The following is a 22,163-nucleotide window of genomic DNA, read 5'->3' on the forward strand; positions in this document are numbered from 1 at the left end:
AGTTTGTTTTTCCGCCCCACGTTTCCATTTTTTTTGTCCCACTCTCTGACACCAATTTGTTACGTCTCCATTCGTTAGTTAATTTTTCGTAAATTCGTTGCGACGAAACTTTAGCGACACAAGTCCTTTCTTAAATAAAACTGGTTTATTCTTTCCGAATACAACGTTACGATACACTTAATTTCAACAGTTGCTCTATAACAAACGCTATAATTCTCAACGAACGTCTCACGTGCTCAACAATATTCAGTTCAATTACACACAGACACCTGTCACGTTGTGACCGTCTTATATATATATACCAGACTACCCCCCAATCTAGGAGTCTCCCGACAATTCACGAAGGTTCGAGAAGGACGTGGCGGGATACTAGTCACATGACCTCGCTGACGCAACAATACTTTCTGACGGAACGATGGCACGCACACGCATCCGAAAAAATAGCTCAAATAAGTCGTGGTACTAGTACTGCCTTGAAAAATAAGTTCAGAATTTCACCGCTGCTTGTATTCAATATTTCTGCAGTTACAACCTAAAATCCTAATTACCCTACCACTAACAACAGCACACTGCTTGGAAGGCTTAAGAGACTGAACAACCATTACATCAAGATCCCTTTCTTTCATGAAACTGTTAAGGTTATTCCCATTCAAATTATACTTATAATTTAAATTATGATAAACCTCATCCATTATCATGCACTTATTATAATTAAAACTCATCTGCCATTTACTTGCCCAACTCACTAAATGATCCAAATCCTTTTGTACATCAGCAGCATCCTCTTCACAGCTAGCAACACCCAAGACCTTAATATCATCTGCAAATTTAATTAATTTATTGAGCATTCCTCTATCAATGTCATTGATGTAAATCAAAGAGAGCAAGGGTCCTAAGATTGAGCCCTGAGATACTTCACTTGTGACATCCAGTTTGACTGAATCCCAGTTGTAACAACCCTCTGCTTTCTTCCATCCAGCATCTCTTCTATGCAATAAGCTAACGTATCCCCCCCCCCCCATATATATATATAGATAATGTTTACAAGCCTCTTATGTGGCACCTTGTCAACTGCTTTCTGAAAATCCATATACACCAAATCTACACCATTACCCTCATTTACATAAGCAGTAACCTTTTCAAAGAATGCCCCTTAGTGAAACCATATTGACTATACAATAAAATTCTAAACTTTGTTAAATGACTTTGCAAAGCATCTTTTATTTGACTTTCTAAAACTTTTCCTACAACTAATATAAGATTAATAGGCCCATTATTACTAGGACAATTTTTATTACCTCCCTTGAAAAGTGGAGTGACATTAGCTAACTTCCAATCCTTTGGCACCTGCTCACTATTCAAAAACTTACAAAGAAATATTATTACGTATTACAAAATCTTTCGGTTAGTTACAATTTTGAAATTAATCCTAATATTCTGAATTTGCTAAAGAACACGTTTATAAATTATCACATCAGTAAAGCCTATCGCTTTGGACCAATGAACTTGTCTTCATCAGGGGTGAAAGCGTTAAGATTATTTTTTTACATATACAATTTTTAATTGAACATGCTTTTACTGTCAAGAACATTTATATTGGAAGGTTTTGGATAAGATAAACAAAGCTGGTTATTCCGTCCAAAATAAAGTTATCATTTATGTTTCTTTCGAGCTAATGTTTGAAGACTCGAGATTTGTTTTGTTTTGTTGTTGTTGAATTTGCACAAAGCTACACGACGGCTATCTGCGCTAGCCATTCCTAATTTTAAAATGATAGACCAGAGGAAAGGCAGATAGTTAACATTACTTATGCGCAGCTCTTAACAGAAATTGAGATATCCTTGTCAGACCGAAAAAGTGAGATTTTCCTGTCTCTCTTAAAAAGCACCCTCATGTCATAAGTGTGAATCGCTATTTCGTAGGTGTTTACAGTGGGACGCAAAACACGGATCTAAGATCTACCAAATACACTATAGCTTGAATAGTAAACAATTTATCTGAATATTAAAAGTTATACTTGGGAGTCTCGTATATAATACTAGGTACATTAACGTAAATTGAACTAAATGTTGACACCCTGTTAGCATAAGTACCTATAATAATACATATAAAAAGTACATTGATTAAGGTGTACAACAAATTCTAATGTACTCCGTTTTAACAAGTATAACTGTCTCAAATGTGCAATTTCACTTTTTAAAATTAATTACATTCAACCATTTATTCGTTGAATATACGACGATTTTATTGTTTATAAATGTAAACGTAATTAATATTTTTCACACCAGATGGAACATTGATGCTGTATCTCATCAGGGTTAACTCGGTAATTTTTCTGCCTGTTGTTGGTAAAATGTTTTCTAAATATTATTAATTTCTTCTAAAAATTCACGTAACTTTCACTGTTGAATGTGTAAAAATGGTGAACATAAATATTTAATTACATTCGGAAATCAAGAATATATTTTGTTGTATGAAACAATAAAATGGTATTGTAAATGTAATGTAAGATGTCTGTGTAACTGTAACTTGTAAGAGAAAATTAAAGTCATTAATCTAATAATAATTAATAGCAAGAGTAATACTAATAGAGCTCAGTTTAACCCATGAAATGATAAATCAGGCTGAGTACTCCTATTTTTCTTTTATACTTTGACTCCATGGTACAACGATAGGTGTTAAATTATAAAACTGGTAATGGTATCAAAAGTGGTACAACGGTAAGTATCAAACTGTAAAAAGAGCACCTAGTAACCTAGCCAAATATTTGGACTAGATTACACTTTACACTAACAGGTTACAACTTACACATACTGTCAAACTGAACCCTTGTTTAATGAGAAAGCAAAAATTTTATAATGGAGTCCAGTCAGGTTGGACACCTGTAACTGGTGGACCAAGTGTCAGGGCTAAGTGCTTTTGCTTTTTTTTTAGTTATATTAATGATATTATTATTAATGGGAATAATTAGTAAAATTTGCTGATGATGTAAAGCTTTGGTATTTGTAACTGTGTTTAATTTAGTGAGGTACTAGAGAATGGGTTGTATCAATTGGTTAGTTGGACAAATAGTTACAAATTACCTTTAATTATAGTTATAATAAGTTTAATGCATTTGAGTTATAAATTGTATCAAATGTTTGCTACAAATGGAAACAATCTCAATAGAATGACAGAAGAAAAGGATCTTGTCATAGTGGTGGATAAATCAGTCTACCAATGCTGTGTTTCTCATAGCAAAGTGCATAGAATTTTAAGGTCTATCTACAGACATGTTGATTTCAAATCAAAAGAACTAAATGTATCTCAATACAAATCACTAGTTTATAATTAGGCCTTACTTGGAATAGTGTGTAATCTTGCTTTTATTAGTCTATATGTAAGAAAGGATGTTGAAAAGGTTTAGGGCTACTAGAAATAGAGTGATTCCAAGATGGAAAGGTTATATTATGGGAATGAGTTAAGATCTGTTATTTTATTTTTATGCAGCAGAGAAAAGTGAGGTAAGATGTGATTTTATTGACGTTTAAAAGATTATCTGAGGTATAGATAGGATAAAAGCTTCTGATTTCTTTATGCTATATTTTATGTATAAGAGGACAAAAGTTTAAGAACTGGAAAAGACTTGTTAAGACAATTCCATGTTTTTAACATGATTACTAGCTTACAGAGTGAGTTGCCATTGGCATTAGAGGAGGCTGGCACTTTACAACAGTTTAAAAGGGAATTGAAAATTTCCTGAAGAGTAAAGGGTGAATTTTAAGTTTTTACTTTTGAATAGGGTTGGTTTGTAGAGACAGTTCTTGAAAGATCAAATGATCTTTTGTTGTCAATATGTTATCACTGATGTATTTAAGCAGGATTAACTTACTTTCAAAGTGTAATTAAGTTAACCAGTTGTAATACTACAGTAGCATGTGATACAGTGCTGTGAGTGCCAAAGGTGGGTGTCTTCTATGGAGTGTGGGAGATGCTTCTCTAGAAAACTTTATTCAAAATGATGCAATCTAGTGCATTTCCTGTATCAATGTTATTCTGAATTTGACTTGGGTTCAGCTGATTAACCAATCACAATGCATTATACAAAGTTGCTAATTTGACCAAAATGTGAGATTTTTTTTAATGTGGGCATGATAATAGACCCTGATGCATGAGTCTCATGCTCATTGCATAAGTTGGTAGTTCAGTATCTTATAAGTGTATTGGTTGATAATTACAAATGTTCAAAATTAAACCATAAATTAACACACTAACCAGTATACACTAAGAAATAAAGTTGCTGAGAATCAGAGGCTCATTAGTTTGAGGAAAATCATTATTGTAGAATGACAGTTCCACAAGTAAAATATTCTTGCTTGCATATTCCTCTGTAGGAGAAACTTTACGGGCAAAAATATTGTTAACAGCTAGAGTATCCAACTGATGAAACAATGCATTATAATAATATAGTTTGATCATTATACGTAATATAGTTTGAGAATTATATTTAATCATATTAACTTGTATCATCAAATCCTAATATGTTTTATATGCTGTTGAATAAAAACTTTAAATATATTTTATGTTAATAAAATGGTAAAATAAGACTAATACATAGTCATAATACAGTTGATGTGTTTAATTAAATAACGAAATAAGGAATCATCGTATTATCGAACATATCAATTATACACCCAGTAAACTTTCATGGTAGGTGGAATGTAGAGGGGTAGAAATGTCGGTGATGAAACTGTTGCCTACCCATTTGAAATTCTGAAATTTCTCTCTACTTTTTCATTCCCATGAAGTCAGAAGGTTTGCTGCCCTGTCATTGACTTGTCATTTTTGAATCACTTTCTTAGTATTCTTAGATACCAGATGGATGTCCTTTTCATTTTGCATTAGGCCCTCTCTCCTCTCCTGAGCTGTGTTTAACCAAGATAGATATTTCAAATGCCTTTCTTCATATTCCCATATGTCTTGTGGGCTATCATGCTCTCAGTAATCAGGTCTTTCAGTTTCATGCCTTTACTTTGGCTTTGCAACAGTCCCTTATGTTTTTCAGCTAGTTTATTTGTTCCTTTGCTCAGTGCATGCATCTTGTGGGCCTTTATTTTCATTATTATATAATTGTCTGGCTTCTTCTGGTCTCGCCACCACAGGTATTCTCAATTGCTACCTCCACTCCTCTTCAAGAGGCCTCTTGACTGGTCTAACTTTCCAAGTCCATTTTAACTCCCACTCAGTTTCTTGTCCATTTAGGGGTTTTCCTCAACTTCTATACGAGGTGAGCTTAATCCTCTCCTTATGTATTCACACCATGGATATTTTATTATCTAAGGCATTTATCTCTTGCATTTGGGGACTCGGGATTTGGATTTGTCTAAGGATTAAGTTGATAGCTCACCCCACCCCCCCTCTTTACCTGTCATTACAATATCTATCTCACCTAAGTATTTCATCAAGATGAAATGGTCTAATGTCCTAGCCACACTACACATTCTTATTTTCTCTCCACCTTTGTGACACATTTTTGATGATTTACTCAGTATCCTTTATTGCAATCTCTCTGATATGTAAATATGATATATGAATAACTGAATAACAAGTTAGGCAAACAGTATTCCCTGCTTGAGAAGGATGTGGTCTCCCACCATGTGCTATTTCATTAGGTAATCCTAGGTCTCATGGGAGTCACACCTCATAAACTTTCCTTTTGTGTTGATATTTCAGAAAGGAATTTAATCATTTTAATTGATCACTAGCCTCTCCATCATTTTCTTTGTGGGATTCTTCTAGCTCTTAGTAGTGCTGAGAGGTAAGTAGTATGAGCCTTTGATCATGTACTATTACACATGGGTATTACCATGCATGGAAGTTATATTGCCCTCCTATTGATGGAGGGCTACAGTATTATGATGATTATGTCATAGGCTTGGGACAATATGCGTAGAAACATGTAGGGATGGGAAATTGTTCGAGGTTTGTGGCATGCACAGAATATTCCACGGCAGTTGCACATGAGGTAATAGCTCTTATTGGTGCAAAGACTTGTTTTTTGCTGTTAAATGTGAAGATGAGACTCATTCTAAAAAAAAATTTTAATAGTAAAAGGGGTAAGTCTTTCATTTTATTAAACTGAAAGAGAATGTTGTTATAGAAAAGCTTTGAACAGTTCAAGAAGTATAGCTTTTGACAAATAATATTTTTATGGAATTTAATAAAGATGCAAAGGAGTTGAAGAAGGCAATAACATTTCTGTAAGTCATTGTTATTTGTTTGAGACTGAAAACTTTGGTGGAAACTTTAGTTGATTGAGCCTTATGAAGGGCATTATTTTGGTAACTATGACAGATTTTAAATTTAAATAGATGTGCTTTATTTTATGTTTATTTCTTCTGCTTTTTGGAACAAATTTATAGTTAGAACCTGATGTTAAAATTGGTGGTGGTTGTTAGGCTGTAGCGAAAGGATTTATTCTATATAATTAACTAGTGAACCAGTGGTGTTATAGCCCACATTTGCAAGATCGCTATAAGCCAAATGTAATGCTTGAACTACTGGTTTACACTTTTTCAGTTTAATGATCATTGTCACTATAATGCAAATTTGATTTTTTTAACCAAGTTATGATTGGTATTCAGTAGGCCTAATTACTCATGTGCTTTAATGTAAATCAATGCCAAATTGGAAGTATGCTTTTGGGGAATCCCCTTAAAGGGTTTTTGTTTGGAAATATTTGTGTTCCCCAAGGGATGGGGTGGAAAAATTTTACCTTTGTGCAAGTCTTGGGGCTGAGACAAGTTACTTGGTACCACTTAGAAGTTGGTGCAACCAGGAGTTTAGGAGGAATTATGTGACACACACTGAATCTTATGATTATAGAGATGAGTTGTGTTAAGTCAGGTAGATGAGTTTTCATTGCTCTTTATAATATACGACTAGTTTTGAAGCCTAGTTGATTCTTTTCAAATAGATTTTCATTCAAAATTTTTGGTAATTAAGTTATATTGTTTAATAATACTACGCAAATTGGCTGATGCTGAAATGAGACATTAAGATAATTTGCAGAGCACTCGGTGGTTTTTCACATTTTAAGTCTGTCTGAACTACTAGTTTCTATAAAAATGGTTTGTTTGTTTTGTACTCATTTTACAGATATCTTACCATATGACCATAATACGTATTAAAACTCTTAGCTAATACAGTAACCTATTTAGTCAATTAAGAAAAATAGATACTATAATGCTTACTCCTGTATTTTGGTAACTTCTTAAGAGAAACTGTATTTCCTGTGTCATCTAACACTTAAGATTATATCAGCACAAAAAATTGTGGAATCTGTAATATTATATAGTGTTGAAATTTTTTTTATTTTACTCTTTAAGTTTAATCTTTTTCAATTTTTTTAGCTGTTAATCTTGTTTTGAATTGGCTATAAAAATGTGTGAGCTTATGTACATATAAAATTAGTTCATTTATCACCATGAAACAGTCATAAGCTAGTTTTGGTATTAAAACATAAATACTCTTCATTACTTTGTCTTATTTGAGTCTTGTTAAATAATCAAAAATAATTGTAGTTTAACCATCTATTATAGTATCTCAGAATCATTACTATATACAGTTTTGGTCTCCTTATTTAAGAAAGGATATTGAGTTATTGGAAATTGTTCAGAGGAGAGCCACTAGGTTGATTCCAACGATGGAAAGGTTATTTTACTTCTCCTTAGAAAAGAAGGGTATGAGGATCTTATTGAAGTTCCCAAGATTATCTGTGGGATCGACAGGATAAAGGCCTCTGATTTCTTTGTTCTGTATTCTAAAGACAGTAGGATGAGAAGACACAAGGCCTATTCTCCTGTTAAGACAGTTTTATTTTTAGAACAGGTTGATTGTTTTATGGAATCAGATGCTATTTTCATTAATAGAGTACAGCAATTTACAAAGTTTGAGAAGGAAATCAATGATTTCTTGAAAAATAAAGGATGATGTACAAGGACATCCTTGAAGGACCAAATCATGTCTTGTTGTACGTATGTTATGATTAGTAATGTAACTTGAAAGAGGGCTTATTTGAGTTATTTTTTACATTAAATCAATCATAATACACTTTTAAGTTAAAGTCATTATTTTAATCTTTTATAAATCCTGTCTTGTGAAATATTAATTTATACACTTCTTCACTTTATTTTCTCTTCAGAAACTTGAATGAGATGTCTTTTATCAGAACTCCTTTGACAGACTTCTTTGGCTGCCTTGGAGCAAGTCAGGGTAATCTACGATGCAGAGATCTTGAGCTAAACATGATGAACTGTTTGGAGGCTTATGGTCTTAGAAATGGTTCTCAAAATTGTATAAATGAGATAGATGATTATAAAGAATGTCGGACTCTAAATAAACAGGTACAGCCTTATAAAAAATATATGAGGTAGTTACACTTACTAAATTTGTTTGAGTTTGTGCAATATTGTATATTATTAAAGCTGGTAAAGCAATGAGTGTTATTACACATAATAAATGTGGTAAAAATCAAACTTCACCATAGATGTTTTTTCTTCACATATCTCTTAATTTTTCCATTAAAAATTTTAAATCAGAGTGGTGATAAGCATGCCATAGACAATTTAAACCTCTGTAATTATTTTGTGTAATGCATAAAAATAGCATTTCGGGTATAATTTTGGATGTCATAGGTTCTGCTCAGGTGATGAGTTCTGGAATTTATCTGAAGGCCTCTTGACTAGTGATTTATGGTATATGAAAAATAAATTAGAAATCTTGTTTCCAAAACATACTTACCTCCTCTGACACTTGTAGCTATTACTCAATCTCCAGGGTTTCTTTCTTTGCCCATTTAAGCATTGGTCTGATTTTTTCTCACTTGCTCCAGTCTTTTATACCTCACTCAATTGCTCTTGGCAATATTTGTTTCGTGATACTCTCCACCTACATCAATGCACCTTCTATCCTGGTACTATATATATATAAGTACCTAATTCAGATAATGTTATCACTTTTTCGAGACTGACTCCATCCCAGTCTCTAACACCAGCTCTAAGTGGGGAGGTAGGTTGGGACAATGCTGGTTAGTCAATCAGGTTTGTGCGGTTCTGAGGTTTTACCTGGTTGCTTTTGAGTTTTCTCCTTCCTTGATGACGGAAAGGTCTGAGGGGAGTACTTAGCTTTTCCTCCTTCACCTGATATTGCTGTTCATGCAGGGAGGTTTACTGCTCAATTACATGAAAGGATAGCTATGACTTGTCCCACACATTTGTTGGAATAGCATGCTTTGGCTTACCACCACCAGGAAAACGTATATTTAGATTCTCAAAGACTTGATCCACTTTTGGAAATGTGTGATTACTTTGAACAGATCATAATTTTCTAGGATTCGTCTGACCCTCTCTACAGTTCTGAGATATCTTCCTTCCAAAGTGATCCTCACATCAACTTGATTATGAATTGGGTCCTTTGATGACATCTACCTTTGTAATATTGTCAGCTTCTGCTCTTTCTTTGGTTTCCTGGCTTGTATGTTGTTGGGACTTATTGCGTAGAGATGCCTTGTTGGAGGGAATTTGTCTACCTGCTGCTGCCCTCTGTGAGTTATGTGAGGCTCCTTGATGTTTGCGGGTGTTCCAGAGGCATTGGAATCACAGATTGATGTCGCCCGTTTGCATTCTTTCTTGTTGTTCCTCTCGACTTTCTTTTGCTCCTAATACAAGTCATGGTGCTACTGCTCTTTGTGTGTTCAGACCCCCGGCTTTGGCTCCTCATTCTACTGGTACCCAGAATAGATTCTGTCCTTATCCAAGAGGCTCCTTCATTTGGGCAGACCATCACCAGTGGTATCTGTGGTAGTACGGTTACAACATTTTCTGGACATCTGGAATTCCTCCACTACAGATCCTTGGGTACTCCAGGTTCTGGTGTAAGAGTTGGTCATTTAGTTCACATCTCCACCTCCATTATCCTCCCAACCTGTTGTATTTCCACCCCCATCAGATCCATGGAGCGTGGATCTTCATTCGAGGACTATCAGAGAGTTTTTGGTCAAAAGGGAGGTAAAGAGAGTTAATCCTGTTCTTCTGGGACTTTATTCCCATTTATCTGATGTGCCCAAGAAGATGGGAGATTGGCATCTGATCATCAGTCTTTCTCTTCTCAACCAATTTTTAGACTCTCCCAGGTTCACGATGGAGTTATTTCTTAACCTAAGTTGGAATTTTTCACTAGGTCTGTGGATGACCAAGTTCGACATTACCGATGCCTATCTCCACATTTCCATAGTGTAGTCATCCCGCTGCTGTCTATGTTTCATGCTCAAGGGACAGGTTCTGCAGTTCAACACCATATGTCTTCTGCAGAGTTGTATGAGATTTTTCTTGTCACCTTCATTCTTTGGGCCTGTACACACACCATTATATAAACGACTGGTTACTCCTGGCACCATCTAGTCAGTTGGCAGAATGGCACACTCGGATTCTCCTTTCTAGAGCCACCAACGCTGGCTTTCTTATCCATGTGGGTATCTTTTTCAACATGTATTTAAGTCTGGCTTAGCTGACTCCCATCTTGCTCCATGTTATCGAATGGGCAGTCAGGCTTTTACTTGCATCTCCTACTGCACTGATGGTTCTCTCTCTTTTGGGGGTGTGGGCATCCCTTGAATCTCTAATTCCTTTGGGATGATCACACATGCGATCCCTTCAGTGGTCACTGTGTGACCAATGAATCATGAATTGTGATCCACTGGATCATCCAGTCTCCTTATTCAGGAGTGACATCTTAGATCTCGAGTGGTGGTTGGATCAGAACAACACTACCTATATCATCCTCTCAACCCAAGATTCATCTCTTCACAGATGCCTCATTTACAGGAATGGGGTGTAACTATCAACCTTCAGGAATTTCAGGGTCTATGGATGGACAATGTATCTTCCTTCCACATCAATATTTTAGAACTTCTTGCTGTCCAACAGGCAATGGCTCATGGTCTAGCTCTATTGAAGGGAAAAATCATCATAATTCATTCTGACAATTCCACAGTGGTATCTTACATTTACTGTCGAGGGGCACACATTCTTGGGACCTTTGTTTTTGAACTTTGGATATTCTCACTCCCATTATATCAACCTCCTAGCTTGCCATGTTCTGGAGGTGATTAATTTAATAGCAGATCATCTGTCTTGGCTCAACTGAATTCTCCTGACTGAAGGGATGCTACATCACGAGGTTTTCCAATCGATTTGCTCTCAGTTTAGGACTCCGATGATTGATTCATTCACCCCTCATTGGAACTCTCAACTACAGGTTTTTGGTCCCTGGTACCTCATCCTCGGGCTTTGGCGATAGATGCATTTAGTCAAGACTGGATGGGATTGCATCTCTATGCCTTCCTCCCCAATTCATCTGTTATCCAGAGTTCTGGCTATGGTTTGATCCACTCCTTGTTGAATGCTGTTGGTAGCCCCAGATTGGCCAGCCCAACCATGGCTTCTTCTTCTTCAATATCATCAAGAATGCCCACCTCTGCCACTTCCTCTTTGGCCATCTCTGTTGAGGCAACCTTGATCCGACATTCTACAACCAGACATTCCGAAGCTCAAACTTCATGCATGGAAGTTATGCAGTCCTTCGCATGGCATCATGGTTTAACTTGTAAAGTTGCCTTGCATTTGTCTCAATCTTTCCTTAAACCTACAATGGCCATTTATCAATGTAAATGGCACACTTATTGCCAGTGGTGTCTCACGAGGAAATTGAACTCACTTCACCCAAATGTGCCAACCATATGTTTTAAACCTGGTTGTTTGACAAAAGTCTAGTTTCCTATACTATTGCCTTATATAAGCCAGCTTTATCGACTAGTTTTTGGTATTCTAAACATTAATTATTTGAGTCCCCAAATAAATCACTTTGTTTCCTTTGTTCCAAAAGCCCTTTTCAATTACCTAACTGGGATATTAAGGTGGTATTATATGCTTGACATCCATTCAAGCCTTTAGCCTCATGTACTATGTATCATTTTCCCCTTAAAGTGTATTTTTTGTTGCTGCTGGCCTGTGGACATTGTAGGTCAGAGTTGTTTGCACTGCATGTGGACATAACATTTTTGTCTCTCTTCTTATGTCCTGCTATACTCAGATAGGTCCTTCCTTTCTAAGACTCTGGCAGCCAGAGAAGGGGATAAATCTTTCTCACCAATTCATTTGTCGGCTATAGATGTCAGATTGAATTGCCTGCTGAAGGACATCATGCTAGCTGGTATGTGGACTTCTCCCAATACATTTTTTTTCACATTGTTTACACAATCTGGCATATTATTCTGAGGGTTTTCGCCTACTCCCTATGGCCATTTTGACCACATTTGCTGGATTATAAAGAGGGGTGAGTTTTTTTTAACTCCTGGTTTCTTTCTACTTTCCAGGGTCCCTTACCTCCTTTTTTTTTTTCACTGGATCCCACTCTGTGGCAAGTGTAGCCCAGGCAGGTGTGCTTTTATCAATCCAATTCCACACTAGCAACCACCATTTCACTGTACTTACTACTGATTGCAACAGGCTCCATAAGACTACCATACTATACTGGACTGCCACTCATGGACTATCATGAGTAAAGCTAAAAGGGATCCTGCCCATCCCTGCTGCTCATCAGATTGAATAAATTGGGGTCAGTTCAATTTTAAAAATTTATGGAACTTGGTTAACCTATTTCACTGTTCCTCAGTACTCCCCAAAGCACATTACTCCCCAGATTCTACTAGTGGAGATAGGGAGTCCTTACCACACCCAGTTTCCAGTCACTGGGACAGTGAACAGAGGCTTTTCCTTCAGAGTGTTAGAGTCAATTCCTCCACTTTTGGAGAATAGGGCAAAATTGGGGGCCTTCCTACCCATGCTGCTGGATGTTTTTTTGCCCAGATGTTGGTAGAAGCAGCACCAGCCTATGCGGGAGACTACTCGTAATAGCAATTCAGATTTGACACTCGGCTATCTAGTTGGGGTGTACATGGCCCTTTGTTTGATCAGTATCGATTTAGTACATTCTTCATGGAAGGGGGTCCACTATCTCCTCATAATTCTGAATGCAGAGTGGTCCATCCTGGGTTCTTGGTTGAGGACAGTTGTTCTATGTCCTCCTCATAATTCAGGAGGCAAGAGGAAGGCTCCTTGCTCACTCAGTTGGAGAGTGAGGATGAATGTTCATAATTCCAGACTGGATGCATTCTGTTCCTTTTATTTAGTAAGGCATAAATGATTCTGTCCTTTCGAGCTTCTTCAGGTGGAGGTGAAGGTTTGTCTGCTTTGGTGTTGCTTACTTTATATCATCATCATTCCAGTTGTTCGGAATGCACCACCCTATGGCTACAGGTTGGGATCCAATCGAAAGTATATATATATATATATATATAATATTGCTGTCCAATTGCCATAGCCACCAACATGGGATATAGGGACCAAGACCCCTTAATTCCAACCTTGAGTAGTTGAACCTTGACTCTCTGGTTGGGCTGGTCTATAGTGGTGATCACTCATTGACAGTTCCACCCTTGATACAGGAATTAAGTTCAGGGTGAGGAGCATACCTGTTCTGGATGTAATGCAGTTTCCCCTCTAGGGTGCCAATCTTCTATTGACAACCCCGTGATCTATGCAGATGCTTTCTGTATGGAGAGTGCCCTCACTGGCCTCTCCACCTTCTCAATGTGGGATTCTAGCTATAAGTGTCAGTGGAGGTAAGTATGTTTTGGGAGTTAATATTTTCCTAAATTGAAAATGTATTTCCAATAATACCTACCTCCACTGACACACTCATACCTATCCTCCCCACTAAGAGCTGGTGTTAGAGACTGGGATGGAGTCAGTCTCGAAAAAGTGATAACATTATCTGAATGAGGTGCTTATATACAGTACCAGGATAGAGGGCACATTGATGTAGGTGGAGAGTGTCACAAGACAAATATTGCCATGGGCAACTGAGTGGGTTATAAAAGACTGGAGCAAATGAGAAATGATCAGACCATTGCTTAGATGGGCAAAGGAAAAAAACCCAGGAGTAAAGTAATAGCTACAAGTGTCAGCGGAAGTAAGTATTATTGGAAATACATTTTCCATTTAGGAAGATGTTAACTTTTATGTACCATTGAATTTGAATTCATTATGGACTAATTAAGAAAAATATAAGGAAAAAATGGGCAACCAAACAGGATTTTGATCACTTTTGTTATGATTTTGTTTTTTCTGAATTAATAACTGTAATACTTTCAGTCTAATAAGAAATATTTAAAATATTTGTGGTTACTGTTTAATTTGATGGTTTGTTTTTCTGCACCATCTATCGAAAAATGTCAAGAAACATTATCATGGTATGTTTCAGATCACCTTACTTTATAATAATAAGCATTTATCAAGTTAATTCTTTTTTCATTTAATGTCTCATACTTCCAGTATTTTATAAACTTTTGTACTGTACTGTTTTTTTGGTTTTGTTTTTTATGGGTAAAATTTAAATATTTTGCTTTTAATGTTTAGCGGAAACGAGTTGAAGCAATGCAGAAGGAGAGGCTGCGGCAGTATAAGTCTGGAGAGAGATCAAAGTCTAATCTTTATGCTGAACCTCCAAAACTGGACAGTTTCTATGACTATATACCAGAACCATGAACAATCTAAATTTGATCGTATTTGGTTAATGATATATTAAGTTGTGGTATATCCACTAAGCATTTTTATGTAGAATATTACAACTTAGGAAGAAAATAGTTACTCATTTACTTTGGTAAACTGTAAGGAAATATAGCTAAAGTTAATAAAAGCAGTTTGGTTATTCATTGGGTCTCCTTAATAAATTTCAAGCTTGAAGAAGAATTTCATTGATTTCTTGTTATCTAAGAAGTTTGACTTATGTTACAGTACCAACCTTTACTTGAACCTCAACCACATTCTTTATAAGAGCAGAGCCACAGTTTCTGAAGTAATGTTATCAAAGATTGTTGATTCATTTTTGTCTTTGATGAATAATCAACATACTTTCCCTGATTATCAATATTTTAATCTGTCCTGCCCATTTTGTGATCTGAAAGTAACTGGAAATTATTCAACCTGTTCAAAAGCTTCTGGTGAGTTAAACTTTATAGACATTGAAGTTCCAGGTATGGGATTATTGGGTCCACTACTGAGACATAAATATTAGTAATATTGAAAAGTATCTTAATCAACAATTTATTTTATTTATTTTTAATTGTTTATTTACTGATAATGCATCATGCAGGAAATTTTCAAATGCATTATGACTTTACCTTGTGAGAATATTCTAACTAGTTACTTCAAAGAAAGTTCAGTCCAGATAGCCTGCTTTATTTAAGCATTAAGGTTCTACATAAAAAAATAAATTCTGGGTTAAGTCTAGGAATGAGAATTTCCCGAATCAGCAGTTTTGCACTTTTTTATACACACCACTGATCATTCATGGGATCAGTGCAGATCTAATGAGAAAACTTTGTAAAAAAAATCTTGCATATGCTGTGGAAAACATTTGTTACAAGTTTCAGAAGTAAACACAGGGCTAACAAATTTTTGAAATTGGGCTCAATATTAAAACTAGCACATCTGTGTTGTTTTGTTTGTTTTGAGATGCAATTACTGCTAACAAGCTTAAATTCTGTATCAATGATGAGCCTTTTATGGAATCGGAGGTGGATGAACAAGTTGACTCTAATGGCGAGAGCATTCTGTCATATGGCCTTGACTTAGCTGATTTGGAGAAAGTAACTTGCAGTGCTTATCTGAAAGTTTTTGGAGGATGAGGTGAAGTAGAAAAGAAGTATGTCTGCTCTGATGACTTCATAATCATTATGGCTGGGATTAATTGCTGAACACCAGTTAGGATGGTCAGTTTATTGAAAAATCAGTGACCAAAAGGAAGTATTGATGAATGGTTTCTCAGCTGTTGAGTGGTGATATGCTGTAAGATGTTTTTTAGAAAATGTGTGATATCTGCTTGATTATTGTAAATTTAAAACACTGCATATAGGGCATTGTGACACTCACAATCTGAGCTGAGTGATATGTGGTAGCAAGACTGGTGTATTTTTAATAGCTCAAGCTATCTGAGTCATGGTGACATTTGTATGGAAGCAGACCTTGCAAAACTCATCAAATACACATTTAGGACAGATGAGATCATAGAGAAATTGATTGTTGGTTTTGACTATTGATAATGATTAGAAATTCCCAAATTTTGAGGAAAATTTCAAATATTAAAGATTTGTAAGTTAAAAAATAACAATATATATAATGAAACACGGATATATCAGTACTTTGAATGGGCTTGGAATTCTTGCATTTAAACCACTCAGGTGAAATTTTGTGATAAATGTTTTCTTGTAAAAACTGAGTGAATTTGTAGTCTTGTACACAAGTCAACATGACCTTGGGATGTGACAGTAAGATACCTCCTGTTTGTCTGGCAGGGTTGTGTCAGTCATTTTAAAGTACAGTAAGTGCTCCAATACAGCATTGTATATTGGCATTGTTGTGTTAATGAAAGAAGAATGTGTATGGCTTTTCTAGAATTTTGTCTAAGTTATTCTTTGTGTTTATCTGATGTAGTAGGTTTTCATGATCTCTTGTTAGTAATAATGGAAAAATCATAGCAGTTCAGTCTGATTGCTGTGTTATGATGACAAAGGACTTTTTGTCATCCCTTGTGCATGTATTTTGTAGTTGACAATGCAAAGTGTGATTTGAATGGATGATTATGGCTGGGACAACCAATTATACTCCTCCTATGATTTTAATTTCCTTAATATTGTTTGAGGAGGAGTGGTTTAACTCTTTAAGAGGTGCATGAAGCCTGTACATGTGATTTAGTATGTGCAGATACTAAAACTAATTGCTGTAGTTATAAAACATGATACATCAGATTTAGATCAACTTGTGTGTACTTGATTATATACAATAATTTAATCTATATAAAAACATAGTTGTTAAGGTAAATAGAAAATTTGACTTGAATATTGAAATGTATGTTTGTTAAAGCTTTAGATTGCACTGAGAGAGAACCATAATAGATATTGTGTTTTCTTAATGTTTGGAGAGAATGTGTTCAGTTTATTCCCAAACGGGAATATTCATGAGTGTGTTTTTTTTTCATTGGGAGAAATTTGGTTGATTCGTTTTCATTAGTGTTAGTGAGGGTATATTTTGTAGTTAATGCAACTGGAATATTTGTAGTTTCTGTGTTGTAGTGTTTTTGAAGTAATGTAACAATTACTAGTTTGCCCAGAGTGAAAGAAAGCATAGTGTGTTTATTGTGTTCAAGTAGTTTTGATATAGAAATTTGATTGATTTCTACAATTAAACTATTTCCAAACTTTATGGATATTAACGACTATTTTGTCTCATTATTTTAGAACAATGTAGACATTATATATATAAATTGTTTGTTAGCTACATTTAGTTGTAGTATTATCACATGATTTTTGTATTGACTACAGGAGGAGAATGCTGGGTCCGTTTGAATTATGTTTGACTTGTATCACAAAGAAAACTGAGTTTAGATAAGTGTTGACTTGTTTGTCCCCAGGATTAGGGGCAATTTCTATCTCCAAAATAGGGAACCATTCTTTTGTCTTCAATCCTGTAGTGAACCCAGGGATTTACAAAGGCAGTCACATAAGTATGGGAAATATTGTGTTCCTAGGATGGCAGCAGGCCAGAAATGGAGGGATTGCTATGGTGCCAGTATGCACCCACTCTAAAGCATAACAGTCTAAAGCCCCATGAAGTCTGCTGGATCTCATACATTGGGCAAGGTAACTGTAAGAGAAGCATGTGTTTTAGCTGATTAATAGTTATAGGCGATACCTAATTGTACCAAGATCATTGTCTTTCATTCATTGCCGTTCACTGATTGCACTTGGGGTGGAACTGACATTTGTGATACATGATAAAATACAAGTTAGCTACTGATAACAGTACTGAACTGACACTGCATATACTCTTTACACTGACAAGTTAACAAATTAGTAGGGCTGTTTTATCCAATGAGCAAAAAGGCAGATGCCATGGGCCTGCCTCTGTGAAGGGCCTACCAGTCGATTTGGAAAACATTTTTCCAGATGAAGTTGTCACATTTCAGAATTTGTTGATAAACTATTTTCCCAGTATCAGTACCAGCAGCAGATGTATTGGCAGTGACAATGAGAGCAAAGAAATCCCAAATAGTGTATACTGCAGCAAATTGTTGTGCAAAAGAAACACAGTCTAGGTGTATCTAAATACGAACATAGCCCTTCACATGTACCTTAATGTTACACATGTCTGTGGCTGAGGGAAGAGTGTGCTTTCTCAAAATTAAAGAGTCAGAGTTACGTTCTGCAATGCAAGAACAGTCCCTCAATGCTTTGACATTAAGGTAAACTGAGAACGACATTTTGAAGCTGATTGACTCTACTCCTGCGTTTGCAAGACTAAAAGCCAGAAAAGTTGCAAGTATAATAATAATCAATAAAATATGAAGTATATAAGGAAATAACAATAAACCAGTTACTTTAAATATACTTTCCCTTTTTTATATTCTTAATTTTATCAATAATAAATTTAGTTTGTCAAATTGTATAGTATTTTCTTAAAAGTAAGGGAAAGTGTGCAGGAGGGAATGATCAGTTGTGCGGTAGCTCATGTTGCTCTGGGCAAATGTGAGGTTTCTTTGAAACTTAGATTTGGTAGTCTGGTAGATGATCTTGACCTGAGAGAACATCTAGTGAAAGTTATTGTACAGTGTTTTTAAGTACATTGTTAGTATACATAGGGTGTTTGTCTTTTACATTTAATAAATTGTTTATTTTGTTTTACTCATTTGCTCAGTCTTATTATTCTGTTTAACATTGACTTGTTTCGTTGGTTTTGAATTTTGTGCAAAGCTACACGAGGACTATCTGCAATAGCCGTCCCTAATTTAGCAGCGAAAGACTAGAGGAAAGGTAGCTAGTCATCACCAAACACAACCAACTCTTGGGCTACCCTTTCACTAACGAATAGTGGGATTGGCCGTCACAAGGGTGAACACGTTTGGTAAGATTGGAATTTGAACCAGCGACTCTCAGATTGTGAGTTTGATTGCCCTAATACTGACTCAGTTAAGGAAGTTTTGGTAATACTCATTAATCGATATCCTGATCAAATTACTAGATATTTTAGCAGACCTGTCTGATAGTTCAAACTTATATTAAGTTTTACCTAGATATACAACAGAGTTGATAGGTAAGAGAAAACTTTGGTGCCATCACCACAGGTTATTGTTATTGCTGAAGTGTGTGTTGTCCTTTACTATTTTGTATGGTTTAAGTTTAAAAAATCTAAGGAAATGGTATTTCTCACAACTAGAAGGAATTGCAATCAAGAGGAAAAAATTGTCACTGAGAGGAGATGGTTGTTCAAAAGCGTTGTCGAGTTTTAAATATCTCTTCTGTTGGTGAAACGGAAACACAGGCCTGCAAATTTAAACCTCATAAAGTTGTTTTGATTTTAATAAAAGATTTGCCATAATTCAGCTACTCAGATTTCAAAAATAATATTCATTTTTTCAATCATGTAAGGTTTTTTTACAATCGGGAAGAAAAAACTCTTACTTAGATCTACTTATTATTTCGTTTACCACATTGAGCATTTTTATTATTACGTTTGTTAACAAAAATACAAACAAACGGAAGAAAATGGAAGAACACTGATGTCAAACGATTATGCATTCTCATTTCTTTTGTGTGTGTGAAAACTACGTCGTTTAGTCTCAAAACTATGTGTTGTGGTCTTTTTTATGTATTGTGCCTGGAGCATCTGGTTTCAATGACCAGCAGTAATCAGCCATCATGGAGTAGGTACAGGTACATCAGATCCAATAGCAGACTGAAGGTTCGACTAAGAAATTTCCATTTATTTCGAGACCCCCTCAGTAGCACAGCAGTACGTCTGCATACTTACAACGCTAGAAACCGGCTTTCGATACCCGTGGTGAGCAGAGCACAGATAGCCTATTGTGTAGCTTTGTGCTTAACTTCAAATAAACAAATTTATTTCCAGTGTTGTAGCCTTGCACGTACATGAGCAAAAATAGTAGTCATCTCCGTGATTTCTAGACTCACCATTGGAATTCCAAAAGGCAAAGATTTTTTCTTACCTTTATTCCATTGTCTCAACTCTTCGACACAAATGGTGCAAACTTTGTGCGAAGCCAATGATTTGTCCTGGTCTCAAAATTATATTCTGTAATGTTTAGCCTTTGTTTCTTTACAACAAATTTACCACAAACATAACAGAATATGTTTGGGTCATTTACACAACCTCTTGCTGTCATAGCGACGAATAAACAATATTGAAAAGAAAAAAATAATGCCAAAGTGTACGCACAAACAAATACTATCCAGAAATGACACGTCACGCGGCCTGTTAGCTGTTTATATACTATCGTGTGTTTCTCATGTTCTAGAACGATCGATAAGACTCTCACGTCGCGATTGGTCTAGAGAAATCTATAGCCAGTGGTTGTCAACATTTTAAGCATAACAAAATGTGATCCGATTTCAATGATAATGATTCACTTATGTAAAAGTACATATGACGTTTTGTGAAAAATCTGTACGTGATGGAGAAAAATGGATATCATTTTCATATTCAGTGTACAGGAATTACTGTAGAACATGTAAAAATTTCAAGACAATAAAACCATCGTAGGCCTGTATAATCCTTAGTAAGTTCGTCGATATGCAGTTTAATTTTTGGTTGGCACTTTTCCGAAAGTGTAAAAAAGTGCTAACAACTTCAAGAACATCTGCTTTTAATGATTGATACATTAATCTGTGATTCTTCAAACTTGATAGAGTAGGTTTTAAAGCTACAGTTGCTTCGTAAATGTCTGAATTCTTTTAGATTTACTTCAGTTATGCATTGAGTAACATAACACAATAATGAACTGCTAAATCCTACATCTTCATTGAAATTCGGTTCATTATATGGAAGCTTATAATTCAATATATATATAAAGAATTAAAACTATACATATCGTGTGTGTGTGTTTTCATAGCAAAGCTACTTCGGGCTATCTGCTGTGACCACTGAAGAGAATCGAACCCCTGATTTTAGAATTGATAAATCCATAGCCTTACCGGAGGACCTATACATACCATATAATATCCAATGTAATAACTCCATAAAGTACATAAGCTATATGTATATTTTATAATGGCGTACTCATAATTATGTAATCAATATCTTTAAACTAATTACGTACTGATTGTCAGTATTTCTATGGAAAAGCCCTAGAAACTGGAGGTTTTCCAGCATGTTATATATATTCTACTTACCTTTTTATATATTGTAAGAGATAAAATGAATACGATAATATTCGACCAGCATGATATTAAGATTTAAACATTTAAAATCTTCCATTTTCAGATGTGATGCATAACTTAAAGTTTGAAATGAAATGCATGTTTTCGATATACAGGACTGTCGTCAGTTTTACATAAAAGAGGGGGGGGGAACTATATCAAAATAAGAATGGGTTACACCTATTTAAAGAAGAAGAAAAAGTTGTCAAAATTTAAGTTACAAAAAAGATAAAAACAATTATGGCAAAAAAAAAAGACCTCAAATTTTCAGCTTATCTTTTTTAGTGTCAAAAATTATATTTTGGTATTGGGTGGAGGACACTAGTCAAAAATAGGACCCGCCTCTACCTCTTCTTAAATGGTGTTAAAATGCTGGTTAAGAAACTCTGGTATAAACACATTATTCGCCATATTGTCTAGCTTTCGTAGTCTCTGCTGCACGGTAGTTACGCCACTGCAGACACTATACATTATCTTTTAGTGTTTAACCAATACGGTTGTCATAGGTAACCTTTACAGTGCCATCAATTTAGATAATTTAAATTATGTTGCCCTGTTCTATCAATACACATTTTTAGTCATGTTATTTTGTTTCATTAACACTAAGATAATTTTTAATATTTCGTCTATGTAAATTATTTATATATATATATATATTTACTGTAGTACCACTGAAGTCTCAGGTCACAGTGTAGTGTTTCACCATTCTAGATCTATTTTTTTCTCCACCAATGTGGATTAATTAAGTAGTGTTTCACCATTCTAGATCTATTTTTTTCTCCACCAATGTGGA

At 35.3% G+C, this 22,163-nt stretch overlaps 1 protein-coding gene across 3 annotated transcripts; it reads left to right on the plus strand.

Moving 5' to 3' along the window:
• Positions 1–2,269: 2,269 nt before the first annotated feature.
• LOC106467016 lies at positions 2,270–14,812 on the plus strand. Of its 3 annotated transcripts, none has more exons than XM_013927324.2 (3): positions 2,270–2,348; positions 8,183–8,384; positions 14,517–14,812. In XM_013927324.2, the coding sequence occupies exons 2-3, from the start codon at positions 8,196–8,198 to the stop codon at positions 14,643–14,645; spliced, it is 318 nt and encodes a 105-aa protein (XP_013782778.1). In that variant the 5' UTR covers positions 2,270–2,348; positions 8,183–8,195; the 3' UTR covers positions 14,646–14,812. The 3 variants fall into 3 exon arrangements, with proteins under 3 accessions (XP_013782778.1, XP_013782779.1, XP_022250812.1); XM_013927325.2 differs by having other exon boundaries at positions 2,276–2,326; XM_022395104.1 differs by lacking the exon at positions 2,270–2,348 and adding an exon at positions 2,683–2,720.
• The last annotated feature ends 7,351 nt before the right edge of the window (positions 14,813–22,163 follow it).

This window comes from Limulus polyphemus, unplaced genomic scaffold (assembly GCF_000517525.1).
Source record: "Limulus polyphemus unplaced genomic scaffold, Limulus_polyphemus-2.1.2 Scaffold2461, whole genome shotgun sequence".
NCBI classification, from domain to species: domain Eukaryota; kingdom Metazoa; phylum Arthropoda; class Merostomata; order Xiphosura; family Limulidae; genus Limulus; species Limulus polyphemus.